Source organism: Canis aureus, chromosome 9 (assembly GCF_053574225.1).
Source record: "Canis aureus isolate CA01 chromosome 9, VMU_Caureus_v.1.0, whole genome shotgun sequence".
In the NCBI taxonomy this organism is placed as follows: domain Eukaryota; kingdom Metazoa; phylum Chordata; class Mammalia; order Carnivora; family Canidae; genus Canis; species Canis aureus.
Genome location: NC_135619.1, coordinates 7,959,363 through 7,976,448, shown reverse-complemented (window position 1 = coordinate 7,976,448; position 17,086 = coordinate 7,959,363). Strand labels below are relative to the sequence as shown.

Genomic DNA, 17,086 nt, shown 5'->3' with positions numbered 1-17,086 from the left:
ATAATTTTAAGGCACCTGCTTCAAAATAGAAACTGGGATGGTGGAGATAATAACCATAAACAAAAATTAAACCAAACCGGGCTCAGTGCCCAGGAAAAACTACTGAGATTTCCAAGAAGCAGGCAAAGAATCAGCTAGAAGAAAGAACGAGACGGGAACGGCTGGGTGGTGGCGGCCTCCTGGACGGGGAGCGCTCTGCAGGGTGATCTCCCCGCAGGTCTGTGGGGCAGTTGTCTGTGGATGGGGCTCCTGCCCCTCGCGTTTCAGTGACCTTCCGGTGGAACGTGCTTTTCTCAAATGTCAATTCTTAACACCACACCAGTAGCTACAGTGATCCCACATGATGTCTGAGTTTTTATAATGCTGTAAACCACTTGAAAATAAATGGACAAGAAGTAAAAAAAAAAAAAAAAAAAAAAAAATAGGCAGTCATAATGACCTTAAAGCTAGAAGGAAACCTTCATGTTTCCCAGGATGCCTAAATGTCGTGTGATTTACATAAACAAAAGAGGAAATCCTCTCTGTGTTTAGGGGGTGTGCCTAATACAGGAACCCATGTTTTCCTGTTATTGAAAAGTAAGTATTCTTTAATCTTTAAGCACATTTTAGGACCTGCCTGTATTCCAGGTGTGTTGTTTCCTCTTACATGAAAACAGAAGAACACAGGGCATGGCTGTCAGAAAACCTATTAGATCTCCTAGGAGACACATGAAATAAATGAATTAAATTAAGCGGATAGACAGAGCCCTGGGCCGGCTGATACTATAGCCTGAATTTAGTTTGGGGGATGGTTATTCCTAAGAGGACATAACAGACTCATACAGGGAGCCGTAAGCCACACACACAGGCTGTGTGTGAATAGAAGACTATAAAATTTCCACTGATCTTGGTGTTAAGGGGATGATGACTTTTTAACCATGAAAGTAAACGTAATTGGTATGAAATGTTCTGAAGCTTCTAGCCAAATATAACTGACATAATGCGTAATAAAGTGAAGCATTATTTGAAATTATTTTTTAAAGGTTTGCTAAATCCTGGTTTGGAGTAAAGATTGTACTGAGGTCCTAAAAAAAGGTCTTTAGTCCTAGAACCATAAGGCTCCCACAGATGTAAAGGCAGGGTGCCCACATTTCATTCACCTCTTGGTCCCTGCCTTCCTGCTTTAATGACCCACGATACTGAAATTGCCCCAAACTCTTCTATGCATGAAGGAGAGAATTACCAGCAACCATGACTGGAGTAGGTGCTTCCTGTCCTTCATCTCTTAAGGATTCTTTTTGCCATCTGCTGAACATCTGCATAGGTACTTGGAAATGTAGGCTCTCTAGGGTTATTCGAAACAAAGAATGTGCCACTGACGCACCGTCTTTTTAGGATTGCATTCATTACAACAAATAGGACTTTCCACTTTTCCTTGTTCCCTTAAATAGCATCATTTCTGTTAAACTTTACAACTCCTACAGCCAGGCCTCAGGAGGAGCTTTTAGGAAAGCCCTTTTAAAACACTTAATTAGCACCCTACCCTGGAAGCTCTAAGTCATGAAGTAAGCAGATGTAAAAATATCCACAGTGACTCTCTCCTAGTGGCTGGTGCTTGACCTCTGTCTGAGAGGTGACACTGTCCATCCTCAGCATGGAAGGGGCAAAGGAAGAACTGACTACAGCTGGGAGGAGGAGCTGTCCTGGTCCTGCAGTTGTGGTGACCTCAAGATGGAGGGGGGGGCATGAATGCTAAATACAGTCAGAAACAGATGCAGGGACACCCAGGTGGCTCGCTGGTTGGGTATCTGCTTTTGGCTCAGGTCATGATCCCGGGGTCCTGGGATCAAGTCCCTCATCGGGCTCCCTGCAGAGAATCTGCTTCTCCCTCTGCCTGTGTCTCTGCTTCTGTCTCTGGGGCTCCCATGAATGAATGAATGAATGAATGAATGAATGAATGAATAAATAAATAAATAAATTCAAGAAAGAAAGAAAGAAAGAAAGAAAGAAAGACTAGATTCAACTAGATGATATTTTTAAAGCCAAATAATTTTTTTAAGAGGCATTACTCCCAATCTCACCACTGAAGCTTGATATATTTATACTGGAAATATGCATCGGATTTCCCTAGGGAAAGCAGTAACCTCCGCTTCCTTTAAAATTCAGCCTTTCCCAGTGACCTCTACCTGACGCCTGTCAACCGTGTGTGCTTCCTTCCTTGCAGTTGGTCATCGTGTACTTGTAGCCTCCATTAAAAGCACTTGGAGTTAGTCAGTTGAGTCGCGTTCAGTTTGAATGGATAAAGACGTAAATGAAGCAGCCCTCACATCATAATTATATTGTAATTGCTTGAGAGTGGAGAGTATGACTTCTATTTCTTTTGAGTACCCCCCCCTTATCAGAGGCACACATGATCATATTCTGTGTGCGTGTTTGTATACATGTGTGGATGCAAAATAGAAGCACCAATGAATGAAGAAATAAACCAACCTGCACACCCACTAATCTGAACGGTCTTTTCTTGGCAGTGACAAACAAGAAACCCACACAAGCATCCATCACGAAGGTCAAACAGTTTGAAGGCTCCACGTCGTTCGTGCGGAGATCGCAGTGGATGCTCGAGCAGCTTCGCCAGGTTAATGGCATTGACCCTAATCGGGTGAGTGAATGTCCAGTGTTGGGAGAAGGTGTTCTCTTCACACAATGACTCTCACTGACCTTGGCAATGGTGGTGGTTGAGTCATTTCTAACAAAGCTGTTTCTCTATTTCAGTTGTGTAGCTGAGGCTTTCTGATCTCTGGATCCTTATGGGGAACTCTAAGTCTTTTGGTCATGTTTGATGCAGAAATGTGAAGGGATACATATTGAAGAAATGTGGACTCCTAGATGTTTATCAGCCAAGTGCAAAGGGCAAAGTTGAGATATCATGTCCATGGTTACCAATGTGAAAAACCCCATTTATCAAAGCTTCGCTTACTCTACTCCTAATACCACCGGTGATGAAATTTATTCACCAAAACAAATAGATGTCACCCTACAAATTATGTATTAGGATTCTCTTGGATTTAACATGAGAAGCATTGTAAGGTAGAATTATTTATTTAAGTATTTTCCCTTTTGCTCACACACACTCAGTATACAAAACCTCAATAATGAGGAAAAATAAAATATAAGTTGTAACTACACGCTAAAAATAATAAGGGAGATTTTTTTTCTCTAAGATTTTGGGGTTTGCTTGATAAACAGAGAAAGGTGGACTTTTTTTCCATGCACCTGAGTGCTAATAAAGATGAGCCTTGGGAATAAGACCAAAGTTTTGAAAGGTCTTTTTTCCTCTGTGAGTCTATTGTCAGGAGTAAGCTGGAAGCAGCAGTTTTTATAGATTCAGATCAGTGGGTATTTCATTGTCTTTTCCAGGATTCTGCAGAGTTTGATTTGTTGTTTGAAAATGCCTTTGACCAGTGGGTAGCCAGCACAGCCTCAGAAAAATGCACCTTCTTCCAAATCCTCCACCACACCTGCCAGAGGTACCTCACCGACAGGAAGCCGGAGTTTATTAACTGCCAGTCCAAAATCATGGGAGGTGAGTGGGCATTTGCATGAGTTTGGTCATCCTGTCTCCTTACACTAACTTTTACATAAAAAGTTAGGTGCTCTACAGCATAATTAAAGACAAAAAAAAAAAAAAAAGAATCCAGATGCTCAGAGTTGGACAGCATGAGAACCATTCTAGGGAATTCGTTGTGTGCTAAATCTCGACAAGGTAGCATGTTTTCACTCTTAACCAAAAGCTGGTCCTTTTAGAAGAATTAGCCATCTAGCTAAGATTATTTATACGAACAAACCTGTCCCTTTATTAGGAAAACCTTTCGGTTTGGTTTCTCTACTACCCTTTCTATACTCACATTGCAGAACACTGTTTTCCAGGCTGCTTTTCCTATTATTTCTCAAGGCATTTTACAAATGTTAACCTACAAATTCTTACAGATGTAGTCCCTTCCTTTCAGATAGCAGCTAGTCTCACGTTTATCCCTCGGATGGCATAGAGAGCAGAGTTAGGCTGAGTGCTGTAAGCCAGCCTTAAGGGGTGAGTACCAGTGTTGGCAACTTAATGAGAAACATTTAGAGGGTGCTTAACACATTTCTTCTAGGTGGCATTTCTTTTTAGGGAATTGAAAGTGAGCTAAAAATATTTTTAAAAAACCTTGCCAGTCACTCTGTGTGTTGAGGAAGAGTGTTTCTTTTCTTCTCTTTTTTTAAAGATTTTATTTATTTATTCATGAGAGACAGAGAGAGAGAGGCAAAGGGAGAAGCAGGCTTCATGCAGTGAGCCCAATGTGGGACTCGATCCCGGGTCCCCAGAATCATGCCCTGGACTGAATGTGGCACTAAACCACTGAGCCACCGGGGCTGCCCAGGAAGAGTGTTTCTATCATTGCTCTTTTCACTGACCCGTTCTCCTGGTTTTACAAAAAAAAATTTTGTGCACCAACTTGATCTTAATCAAATGTCAGAGGAAGGTCACAATATAGACATCACTTCTTCTCCTTGGGCTATATCTGTCTTTCTAATGAACGTGACATGGAACCCATTATTTCGCTATAGCACCTGACATACATAGTGCCATTTTGCCATTAGTCTTCTAGATGTCGTTAGAGAAGATGGTGGTCAGTGCTTTGTTGTAACCCACTGAAACTTGGTGTTCATCTTGAACAGTAAGTTGCTTGCATCATAAAAACCTAGAAATGTCTTCCTTAGGCATCGATGCAGTGTTATAGCTTCTCCATTTAGTCCTAGAAAAATGTCAGAAGTGATGACTAGTGTATATTTTCTTTAAAGTGGCCCCATCCTGTGTACAAAAGTAAAAATTATTAGATGTAAGGGCACCTGGGTGGCTCAGTGGTTGAGCATCTGCCTTCAGCTCACGTCGTGATCCTGGGGTCCTGAGATTGAGTCCCGCAACAGGCTTCCCGCAGGGAGCCTGCTTCTCCCTCTGCCTGTGTCTCTGCCTCTCTCTGGTCTCTCATGAATAAATAAAATCTTTAAAAAAAAAACTGTTAGATGTAGATGCTGAAAGGAAAGAGATCATCTAACACCGACCTCTTAGTGTTTAGAAAACAGAATGAGATGCTGCTTGCTATCGTGTCTGTGCCACAGGGCTCTTCACATGAATCCCACTCGCAAAGCTGAGCTGTAACAGACCTGGCAGGTCCGAGCGCACCAGGCTCAGGACCACAGATGACTCAGTGTTTCAGCAACTGGAAAAATTGGCCAGGACATCCCAGCTTTCCCTCATTCTTCATTAGATAGGAATTTTCTCCACTGTCCTAGAGTCAGATTTGTTTCTTGGTCTCACAGTCCTACTAGGAAACATTTTTCCACTGGCATCATATGGCCAGTAGCTACATGGATAGCATATAAGCAGAGTGTCCTCTGAAAATAATGTGACAATACGGGCTTAAAATTTCTGTTGCCCTTCGAGATAGACTCCCCTCTTGCATTCATTCCACTTCTGCATGTTCCATCTTGAGAGCACAGTGGCCAGAAGCAGAAACAGTGCCATGGGAATTGCCACATTTCCTCAGAAGGGAAATGTGAGGCAGAGCAGAAGGGCCACAGTCTCACTCTTTCCACTGTCCTTGCAAGAGGCAAGAGTCTTGTCCTTCCTGCTAAGGTTGAGAAGATCTTTGGTAGCTCTTCCCTCTGTCCACTTACTAGCTGGTCCCTCTTCTCTGTTGCCTCTGAAGCTCTCACTTCTTTTCTCCAAACAGTTCCTTTCATGCATTCATTCAGTCAGTTCTGGTTCATCATCAAAGTTATGTAGCAATTAAGCACTGAGTTCCTACTATGTGCTGGTCACTGTGCTATGTCCTTGATATGGAGAGTCATTCTATATTTGGTTCCTTAATAGACTCCAGTTTCGGGCACCTGGGTAGTTCAGTCGGTTAAGTGTCTGCCATCAGCTCAAGTCATGATCCCAGAGTCCTGGGATCGAGCCCCATTCTGGGCTTCCCACTCAGCAGGGGCGCTGCTTCTCCCTCTCCCTCTGACCTGCCCCACCCCACCCCACCCCCGCCTCATGTTCTCTCTCGCTCACTCTTTCTCTCTCAAATAAATCTTTAAAAAGACCTTAAGAAAAAAAAGACTTAGTTTCACTACCCATATTGCAGACTGGCAGGTCCCTAAAAACCTTACTCTATGCTCTTCATTACCTCCTTGAATGTCCTCAGACCTTCCCACACAATTCCACCCAGCTGCTTTTCCAGTCATTGACCCAGCCCTAAAGAGGTTTTCTAGTGCCCTACGAAGCCCAAATTGTGCAGAGCTAAAACAAGAATCCATTTATCAATGTTAAACTGACAGTGTGTGTGTGTTAGATAAAGCTAAAGATTGATTTTTTATCCTAAGGAAAGGAGTAAGTTAATGAGACCAAGTGCCAGAACTGAGCCTATCTTTTTTTTTTTCTTATTTAAAGATTTTATTTATTTATTCATAAGAGATAGAGAGAGGCAGAGACACAGGCAGAGAAGCAGGCTACATGCAGGGAGCCCGATGTGGGACTCGATCCCCGGTCTCCAGGATCACACCCTGGGCCGAAGGCAGGCGCCAAACCCGTGAGCCACCCAGGCATCCTTGACCCTATCTTTTGTGACCATAGACACGTCTCTCATCTTTTTTAGACCTCACTTTTTGCTGGTGTGACATGTAGAGGTTGGCTGAGAGATCAAAAATCCACTTCAGTTTTAGTATTTTGAGAATCTGTGATGCCCGAGTTATAGCTTTATCGTGTAGATTAATCCCTTCTGAATTTAAGAGTGAAATTGGCACAATTAAATATTGACTGGTCTTGGATTCCTAAGAAAGGCAAAACAGTTTGAACTGAGCACATTGTAATTTGTTGGCAGCACATGTGTCCTTAATGAGCACAGCCGGTCTTATTTAAACAGTTGCTTATCCTTGATAACAGTTGTACCAACACACTCTAGTTAATTGGCATGCGGACTAGTCTTCCTTTCTGCCACTTACCACAATTCAGTCTTAAAATTGTGTAATTCCTGGGTCACCACATTCTGACCCCTTTAGCTTTTGAGGGTACCTACCCCATCTTCAGCAGATGAGAGCAGTTCCAAATTTTGCAGTATCTTTTTGTCTGTCCTTCCAGTATGAGCCATACATCCCAGACACAGTTATTTTCTGAACTCTGAAATGTCATAGATTTTGTGATTTTAAAGAACTAATATCGGTGTTGGTACACTTCCACTACACCAGTTTCTTAACGTGCGTTGTCGCATTTTGCCTTTACCTCAGCCTTTGAAAATGTGGTTTACTACCTCCATTTTACAGAGAAGGAAATAGAATCAGAGAGATCATTAAATAGCTTGCCCAGGGTCACGTAGCTAGTGAGTGGCAGAGAGGAGATGCAAACACAGGCCTTCTCCATTCTAAAAGCATCTTCCTCAAGGCCACTGAGTGCCACGCTCCAGACAGCGCACTGATATCTTTGCTGTGAATGGTGTCCCCTGAGGCTGTACAGGAATTTGGGGGACATATTTAGCTGGCACGTCCCTAGACTTTAAAAAAGGGAGATAAGGGGAACGGGCCAGAAATTATAGATACTTTTCATTTTTTCCCTAGTCTTATAGTAGGTATGTTATTAAGATAATAACTTAAGTATTTGGGGGCAGAGGGGCAGATCCTAAGAGTGATGGAACTATCAGAGGCCTTTCAAATTACCTTGTTCTCTATAGTTTTTGTTTTCATTTTTGTCCGTCTGAACCTCAGCATATTAAAGAGATGAGCTACTTTGGTGGCTGGGGAAGATGATGGAGACCTGGCCACTCCCTGGACAGCTCAGGTAGTCCACATCTGGCTCAATCCTCTCACTAGGAAAACTAAAGCACAGTGATTATGACTAAGTTTACCAAGATCACAGTCCTGGAAGCAAGTCTGCCTGACTTCCACCAAACTACGTTTTCTTTAATACCAGTTCAAACAGGATCATCATTTAAATACCTACAGTCCCTTGCAGTTCTTCTCTTATATTTATTGATTGAATATACCCCACGTGACCATGTTTTTTCTTTTTCCCTCGGGGGAAATCAGCTACATAGAACTGGTTTCTTTGGCATGCTTGAAATTCTCTCATGCAAACATGATACTCTCTCTCCAGAGAATAGGCTGGGAAGCTTTGATCTTCTGTTCCTGGTTTCAGAATCCAGGAAACACGCGTACAATCTGTAGGGCCAAGCAAAGGCCCTCATAAACAGAAAGAGGGCAGGAGGCTCTAAGCAAGTGTGCAGAGGGGGAGCATTGGTTCCTTCTCCTACTTCTGTCCATATCTTGGCAGCTATCTTCTCTTCCCTGGATGGCAGGAAGATCAGGAAGCTAGAACCAAGTCCTCCAGCCTTGGTCCTTCCTGACTTCCACTCTACCTCTCGTTTAATTCATTAGAGGTCAGTCACCATCCATAAATACAGAGCTGTTCATTTAGTTGCTGGCTCCCTAAGCTCCCAGGCAATGTCGATTTAACCAGACTGAAGGCAGAGGTGTGGAGCCAGTCTGTCTACTGAAAAGTAACATGGCATCATGAATGACAGGGGCCCTGAAAGTGAAATCTCAGGTTCATTTCTGAGACGGTAGATGTTTGTTGTCGGCAGAGATGATGAATACTGTTATATGTGTGATGACACATTTACACTTCAAAGATGCCTCCAAAGAGTTCATCATATGTGGAGAACTTTAGACTCCAGAAGACAGACTTGCTTTCAATTCGTTCATTTCAAAGAAACATGGTCTGCCCCCAAATAGTAGTATCAGCTTGGATAATGGGCACATCATATGAAGTCACGGTTCCAAGGGGAACTTTTTTGTATTGCTTGCTTCAAAATGTGAGCAAATCCCACATGACTCTTCACTGCTAGCTTAATTACACTAACCTTTTGTAGTGATTACTGTTGGCCTATTATTTTTATGCCTAATGCCGTAGACAATGGGAATCTATCTTCAGTGGCATTGGCAACTTCTGTGTTAGAACCACAATGTAGATTCTTTGCAGACCTCTTTTCTTCTTCAATAAGTGTCATAAATTATTTGCAGGAAAACAAATGATTTATTCTTAAGTCAAGCTTCTGTCCAAACCAAAGCAAATACTTGCATTTTCTTGAACTCAGCCCAAACACCCTTGGCTAACTCCCTGAATAACCTCTTTCTCTTTCACCTGTTTTATCTGGGTCCTCCTTTCGTGGTCCCACGTACATTGTTTGCAGCCCAGTTGTGTACCTGTCCTCATTGATTGCACATGCATTGATGCAGCACCATCTACCTGTCGGGCACTGAGCTAACTGGAGAGATGCAGCAACGAAGTAGATACCTTTGGTGACTTGGCTTACTTTTCTGGGGGACACAGCATGTATAAAGAGACATAAAACAAGTCAACAACACCAAGGTGATTGCTGAGCTGTGTTTCAAAGGATGGTTAGCAGTGGCCAGACAGACAGGGGCAGGGTGAAATGAGCCCTCTCTTATTGCAGTAATTAATCCATACAGTTGCACTCCAGTTTGGCTATATTCAGAATTCGGAATGTGGCAGATTGTTTTTCCATAAAGCAGGCTATTTTGGAGTGCCATATATTTTCATCACCACCGAAGGATATTTCTTAAGTGTTGCTTTTCTATGCACAGCCCTTCAAATGATGGTATCAAGCCCAGACTTTTGAGCTCTATTAGAATTCCAGGGACACAAATGTCTCTGATGTCTCCTTCATAGCAGGCTGGCCCTCATTTGCCCCTGCTGATTGGTATGCTAAAGGAAAAACCTAATGACTTTACACTGGATTCCCTTGGGGTGGTAGAATAGAATCTCAGAGTTTGAAGTACGATTCTGCATTGGACTTCTCTTCCAAACAATGCAGGGTCATCCCTGGGTGAAGTGTGCGAATCTTTCACCTTGTGAGCGCTTCAGGTGTGGGCACATGTAAGGTATCTCACCTTACGACTTCTAAAAAGAGGACATGTGTATGTCCTAACAGGGTTCTAATGAAAAAAATAAAAGGTGATCAATATGCTCATTCTTAATCCCAAAATGTTAATATACTACTTTAGGGAAATCTTTAATATTTGCCATAATTGATATATTTCTTCCCTTCCCTGTGTTATCATGTTTTCTGTCAGTGAGTAACAGCTTTTTGGGATGCAAACCTCACACTCCTACATGTGCTCCAGCCAGGGGCACGTTACCATGAATTGTTTATTTCTCAAGAATAGATTCATGTGTATTTTAGCCCCACTGCTCAAACCTTAATATATTTGGGGAACCACACACATGCACGCACATATTAGAGATTACAATTCTTCGACCAGGTTAAATCATGTTAAAACCACTGTATGGCTGCTGCTTGACTCCAGCACCTAGATGCAGAACAGAAGGGACAGCCAGGCTGCTTAGCTGACCCACTGTCGAGAGAGAGCCAGAGAGTGTTCCTTATAGTTCTTTATGTCAGGAGGAATCTGTGTCATAGGTCATCCAGTGACTCTCTTTGTCACTCTTTTTTTTTTTTTTTTTTTTTTTAAATTCATGAGAGACACGCAGAGAGGCAGAGACATAGGCAGAAGGAGAAGCAGGCTCCCTGCAGGAAGCCTGTTGTGGGACCTGATCTCAGGACCCCAAGATCACACCCTGAGGCCAAAGGCAGACAGTCAACCATTGAGCCACTCAGGCATCCCTCTCTTTGTCACTTTTGAAGAAATACAAAAGAACAAACTTAAAAAAAAAAAAAAAAAGAACAAACTTCAGTTATTCTATGCCATGGCACAAACAAGGAAAATAATTTATGAGAAGCATGCCCAAGATCCCACAGCTAATAAGGGATAGAGCCAGCACCTCAGTCAAGCCTTGTCCCTTGTTCCCCATCCACTCAGTGAAGGCCTAGACTTCCACGCTCACTTAATAAGCACATCTTCTCCTTATATTGATTCAGCTAGTAGAAAGGAGGTAGCACCAACTTAACAAAATATTTACAAGGATCAAATTTAAAATTCTGTTTGAAAGTTCTCTCTAGGGATCCCTGGGTGGCGCAGCGGTTTAGCACCTGCCTTTGGCCCAGGGCGCGATCCTGGAGACCCGGGGTCGAGTCCCGCGTCGGGCTCCCGGTGCATGGAGCTTGCTTCTCCCTCTGCCTGTGTCTCTGCCTCTCTCTCTCTCTCTCTCTCTGTGACTATCATGAATAAATAAAATCTTTAAAAAAAAAAAAAGAAAGTTCTCTCTAAATGACTGTTAATTGTATCAGTCCTGTGCACACAGAAACTTATCATCCAGTCTTCTGTTACTCTTTCCTCCTCATTTTCCTAGACAGCATGATATTTCATTAAAGACTCAGCTTATAGTAACTCTTTAGGAGAGAGTAAGAGGGATCCCTGGGTGGCGCAGCGGTTTGGCGCCTGCCTTTGGCCCAGGGCACGATCCTGGAGACCCGGGATCGAATCCCACGTCGGGCTCCCTGCATGGAGCCTGCTTCTCCCTCTGCCTGTGTCTCTGCCTCTCTGTCTCTCTCTCTCTGTGTGACTATCATGAATAAATAAATAAAATCTTTAAAAAAAAAAAAAAAAAAGGAGAGAGTAAGAATCTAAGAATAGAAACCAAAAAAAAAAGCACATCAATGAAAATAACAGTAGGACGCCTGGGTGGCTCAGTTGGTTAAGCATCTGCCTTCGGCTTAGGTCATGATCCCAGGTCCTAGGATCGAGCCTCATATCATGCTCCCTGCTCGGGAGAGTCTGCCTCTCCCTCTCCCTCTTCTTCTAACCCTCCCCCTGCTCTTGCTCTCTCTTACTCGTGCTCTCTCTGAATAAATTTTTTAAAAATAAAGTAATAGTACACATATTTAACATCTACAGTTGGGAAAGTGCAGCTAGGGTTTTCTATTTGTTTGGGTTTGGGGGATCCTACCACTGTAACCACTGCACCAAGCAAGTTTGATGTTTATGTTGCTGCATGAATTACCAACATAACCATCTGACACTTGACTGAGGACTCTCAGAAGGACATCCTAGCAGAAGCTCTGAGAGGCTTCTGGCTCTGAGTCTTTTATGTATTGTTTCAATTTAGGACATTACCAGTTGTTATGTTGGATCGTTTATGTGCTTTCTGAGTGGGTCATTATTTTCTGAGTGGGTCATTCAACTTCATCTTGTTCCCAGGAGGAAAATCAAAAGCAGATGCTTTAATTTTGAGTGAGAACATGGAAGTAACCAAGGACTGCTTCCTTAGGTTCCATCCAATTCTGTCCACAATACAAATGACTAGTAACTAAAGAAAAAGTAGATCACAAATCTGATTTTCTCTTTTCCATTGTTCTTTGACTATAAACTACACAGATGCATGTGGTGAGCCAGCTGGTGGGTTGTGGTCAATGGTCCTGAGCCAGGAGTGAATTCATGCATTAAGTGTTTTTGAATCATGCGTCTCCATCAAAATCTTGAACCAAACCAAGGGTGTATACGGGTATTTCCAAGGTATCATTTTATTGGCTTGACAAGAATCATGAACATATTTTGTCTATCCCATGGTTAAATAGCCTGTAATGGATGAGAGCCACTCCTACTTTCAGAATTAACTGGCAGACATAACTACACAACCTGATACAGTGATACAGAGCAGACTCTATCCCCTGTCTTTGATGGCATCACTCAGCTCTGTAACTTCCTCTAAGCTACTTAACTCACATTCAGTTTCTCTATGCTCTTCTGTATCATGGAAAGTAACACAGACCTTGAAGGAAGGTGTGAGGAGTCAAGTGAATTTTAAAATATTTGGTCAGGGGTGCCAGGGCAGCTCAGTCAGTTAAGCATCTGATGCTTGATTTCAGCTCTGGTCGCAATCTCAGGGTCCTGGGATAGAGCCATGCCTCAGGCTCTACTCTGAGTGTGGAGCCTGCTTAAGAGTCTCTCTCCTCCTCTGCCCAACCCCCCATTGCTTGTACACACTCACTCTCTCTCTCAAAAAAAATAAAATAATCAAATGGGATTTTTGCAAAGTGCCAATGTATATCTAAATATTCTATTTAAAAAAAAACTTGGAAATTATAATTTGTGTGTTCATAATATTACATGATTTCTTTCATGACATTTATCAAAAACCCTTTCTGGGGCATCTCAGGTCACGATCTCAGGGTCGTGGGATCAAGCTTCACATCAGACTCTGCACTCAGTGGAGAGTCTGCTTGAGATTCTCTCCCTCTGCCCCTCCCCTCACTCATGTGCATTCTTGCTCTGTCTCAAATAAATAAGTCTCTCTTTTTTTTCTTTAAAACCTTCTCATGAAAGAAGCAAGAAAATTTTCCCGAGCTTTCCCAATCCATATTGGCCATAAGAATTGCAAAAAAATAGTAATTTCTTTGTTCCAAGTAGGAATGAGCTAAGTTCAATTATAGACATTTCAAATGACTGGAATGCTGAGTTGTTTGCTATGGTTTATTGAATGCTGAACGTGCTGCATTTTATATTTGACATAGAGTGTGTATGTTACTGCTGACTTACCAAAACAACGATGTTTAAAATAGCAAGTGACGCTGTGCCAGAGATCAGGGCAAGTAATTCAGATCTTCTTGTAGGAAAGAAAAAACCTGAAACATGTTTTCTGAACTTTATAAGAGAATAGAAATATTCTTTTTTCCACCAATAGATCTTTAGCCTAAAATATTCTCGTTCTTTTTCCCCCACCAAAAATGAGGATACATGAATCAAAAGTAAAATTTTAATAGTGTTAGACATGAAGTAATATTTCTGAAACAGACCTAAAAAGCGTGCTGCATGATGCCCATACTTTCAGATTTACAGACAAGTACAGGTTTTAGAAGAATTTGAGAGACCTAAGTTCGTCAATCAATTTTCTATATAAGGAGATTTTTTTAAATGTTCATATCCAGTGTCACCATAATTTCATAAAAGAAAACTTAACACTAAAATATTAAAAGGAGGGATCCCTGGGTGGTGCAGCGGTTTAGCGCCTGCCTTTGGCCCAGGGCGTGATCCTGGAGACCCGGGATCGAATCCCACGTCGGGCTCCCAGTGCATGGAGCCTGCTTCTCCCTCTGCCTCTCTCTCTCTCTCTCTCTGTGACTATCATAAATAAATAAAAATTAAAAAAAAAATTTAAAAAATAAAATAAAATAAAATAAAATATTAAAAGGACAATCTCTGGGAATAAAGGGCGATTCCTTAAATTGGGAACATTTACCTTTATGAAAAACTTAGTACATTGTTCTTAACTTAGTTCACATAGACCAATAACAATTCCATCAGCTGGCATTTAAAAGTTGTTGCCAAGCTGTAACATAGAAGCATCCAGAACTAAAACTAACATGGGGTTTTAGCAAAGAGAATCTGAAGAGCAGCAACTTGGTCTAAGAATGATCATTTCGTAGTTTGTCAAATTCATCTGTGCTTTGAGACAGCAGATCAGAATGTTATCGTCAGGGCTGAAGGCCAGAGTCCTATTCCTTTCCTGAAATAGAGGTAAGAAGCTTGTACACAGCACCTGAGAAAACCTGCACAGGAATATGACCTTTCTCAAACCTTCAGTGAAGAGATAAATGACATGGCTCTCCCCAACACCCCCCTACATGCACACATTATATCCTAAGCTTCTAAAAATTTCTGCCTTATTTCTGATCATTAAGATAAAACTAAATCACTAGATTTAGCAAAGGTAATTATTTGAAATGTGGACACTGATGTACATCTCAAGTTAGAGATCTAAGACCACACATTCCTCACCCTTCCACATGCAGTATCTCTACCCAAGATTGGACTCATTAGATGTTCTGCAGAAAGCAAGAACATGAGGGTTGCCTGACTTAGGAAACAAAAATAGAAGATACTCGGTAAAGTTTGAATTTCAGATGAACAATGGATATTTTTTTTAGTAGAACTATATCCCAAATATTGCATGGGTGTCCTGTATTTTATCTGGCAACCTTCATGGATACATACCCTCCCAGTTTCTAGCCACCATAACAAATACGGAAAACAGAGTAAATATATTGCTTTCAGACACATAAACTTTATGATAGCCAAACAATTATTAGGACTTCAAATTGAGATAGAGAGCTCTCTTAAAGGCGTTACCACGTTAGGTTAACCATTCAGAGGTACAAACAGAAAAATCTGAGCAGAGTGCCGAAGAAAGTGCTCGCTTCGGCAGCACATATACTAAAACAGAGTGCCGAAGAAAGGCTGGTCGGAAAACATAGAGGATCTGTGACTTACTGTGGCTATTCTCCATAGAATCATGCCGAAACAATGCAAATTATAATAAGTGGTAAGTATAGAAATTCCACTAAAGCACTGTCATCACTGAACATGAGATTCCTAGTTAATTTTGCCTAGGGGAGAAAGTTCAGTCATCAGTCTGAATGTCTTTGGCTTGGTTTTGAAGAGTTAGTTTACTGTCAAGAAAAAAAGGAGCCTGCCACAGACTTGGAGGCAAGCAGGACAAAGGCTCCCATTTGCAGGGGGAGAGTAAGAAGCTCTACTGTCTCAAGAGTTAGAATAAAGAAGTGTAATGGGGTGACAGGGGAGTGCAATCGGTTAAGTGTCAGACTCTTGGTTTCAGCTCAGGTCATTTTCTCAGGGTCATGAGATCAAGCCTGTGATCAACATGGGGTCTGCTTGGGATTCTCTCTCCCTATCCCTCTGTGCCTCCCGTCTTCCCCCCTCATTTGCTCATGTGTACTCCCGTACTTCCTCTATCTCTTGCTCTCACTCTCTCAATCTTAAAAAAAAAAAAAAAAAAAAAAAAGGAAGTGTAACAGGAAGCTGCCACTTTAGAAATTTGGCCTCCTCTCTGACCACTCCAGTGGTTTTCTTAGTAATGGAAGAGACTGGCCTATCAAAGATCTAACTCTATATGAGTATGACCTCCAGAGGTGCTGCTATAGGTTCCATGAACCATTCAATGGGTAATACCTGTGAAAGGAGAAGACTATCTTTTTCAATATTATCTAACTCTGAGAGTACATAAAACATAAATATTTCAATTGCAATATATGAGTAACATTATACGGGATAAAGATACATGTTTTAGAAAAAAGAAAAATGAGGGGGGATCCTTGGGTGGCTCAGCGGTTAAAGCGTCTGCCTTCAGCCCAGGGCCTGATCCTGGAGTCCCAGGATCGAGTCCCATGTCAGGCTCCGTGCATGGAGCCTGTTTATCCCTCTGCCTGTGTCTCTGCCTCTTTCTCTCTCCTTCTCTCTGTGTCTCGAATGAATGAATGAATGAATGAATGAATGAATGAATGAATAAATAATCTTTTAAATAAATAAATAAAAAGAAAAAAAGAAAAATGAGGGCAAGTCTTTATTGGCTTAGGGATTTATTTCCTTTGACAAACTTTTGAGTGGTTAAATTGTGAGATAGCAAACTGTGTACATGTACATGCACACACATGCTTTTTAGTCTTGGTGGATACTATTAGTGAGAAAGCAACTATTTTTCTTGTATTTAAATTAGTGGCCAGTGCCAAAAATGGTAAGAAAGACTTAGGACTGTTTTTGAGTTTAGTTGTCTGAGCAGAAACTGATTTTTTTATACTTTGAGAAAATCTAAATGTAATTATCATAATTATTCATAGTCCTCTGCCCCATAGAAAAGAGTTTTCAAATGGAATCAATATCTTCCTCATTGAACCTGATTAAGAACATTCCGGTCAGAATCATCTTGATGCCCCCTTATAATAAGGAGAACTAAACTGGACAGAATATGATGGATAAAAGTCAGGAGCTTTCCGTGGGTCTCATATAAATATTGCACAAGATCTCGTCTCTTTGTGATTATTTACATATTATGTATTATTCTCTCCATCAGTGTTTCACTCTGTCCTATGGACCTTATTTTCACAGTTGGTTGATTTTATTGATTATCTTCCCAGTTCCCATTACAAGAGGTTGAGACTTATTAAAAAAAAAAAAAAGAGTGTTTTTCTCAAGGTCAGATTAGATCACACATCTCCAATAAAAGCCAAAGGCTTGTCCTGCTAGTTGGTTTCTACAAATGTTAAGTTTTTTTAGACATTAGCTAAAGGGGAGGAAAACCACTTTTACTATTATTTTA

At 41.5% G+C, this 17,086-nt stretch overlaps 1 protein-coding gene across 12 annotated transcripts in view; it reads left to right on the top strand.

Annotated features, from left to right (window-relative positions):
* Positions 1-17,086, top strand: part of STXBP6 (syntaxin binding protein 6) — a 240,564-nt gene that overhangs the window by 185,092 nt on the left and 38,386 nt on the right. For all 12 annotated transcript variants that reach the window (XM_077908813.1, XM_077908817.1, XM_077908814.1 and 9 more), the window contains 2 exons: positions 2,508-2,638; positions 3,397-3,562. In XM_077908813.1, coding sequence (XP_077764939.1) covers positions 2,508-2,638; positions 3,397-3,562 — 297 coding nt within the window. The remainder of the gene's footprint in view (positions 1-2,507; positions 2,639-3,396; positions 3,563-17,086) is intronic.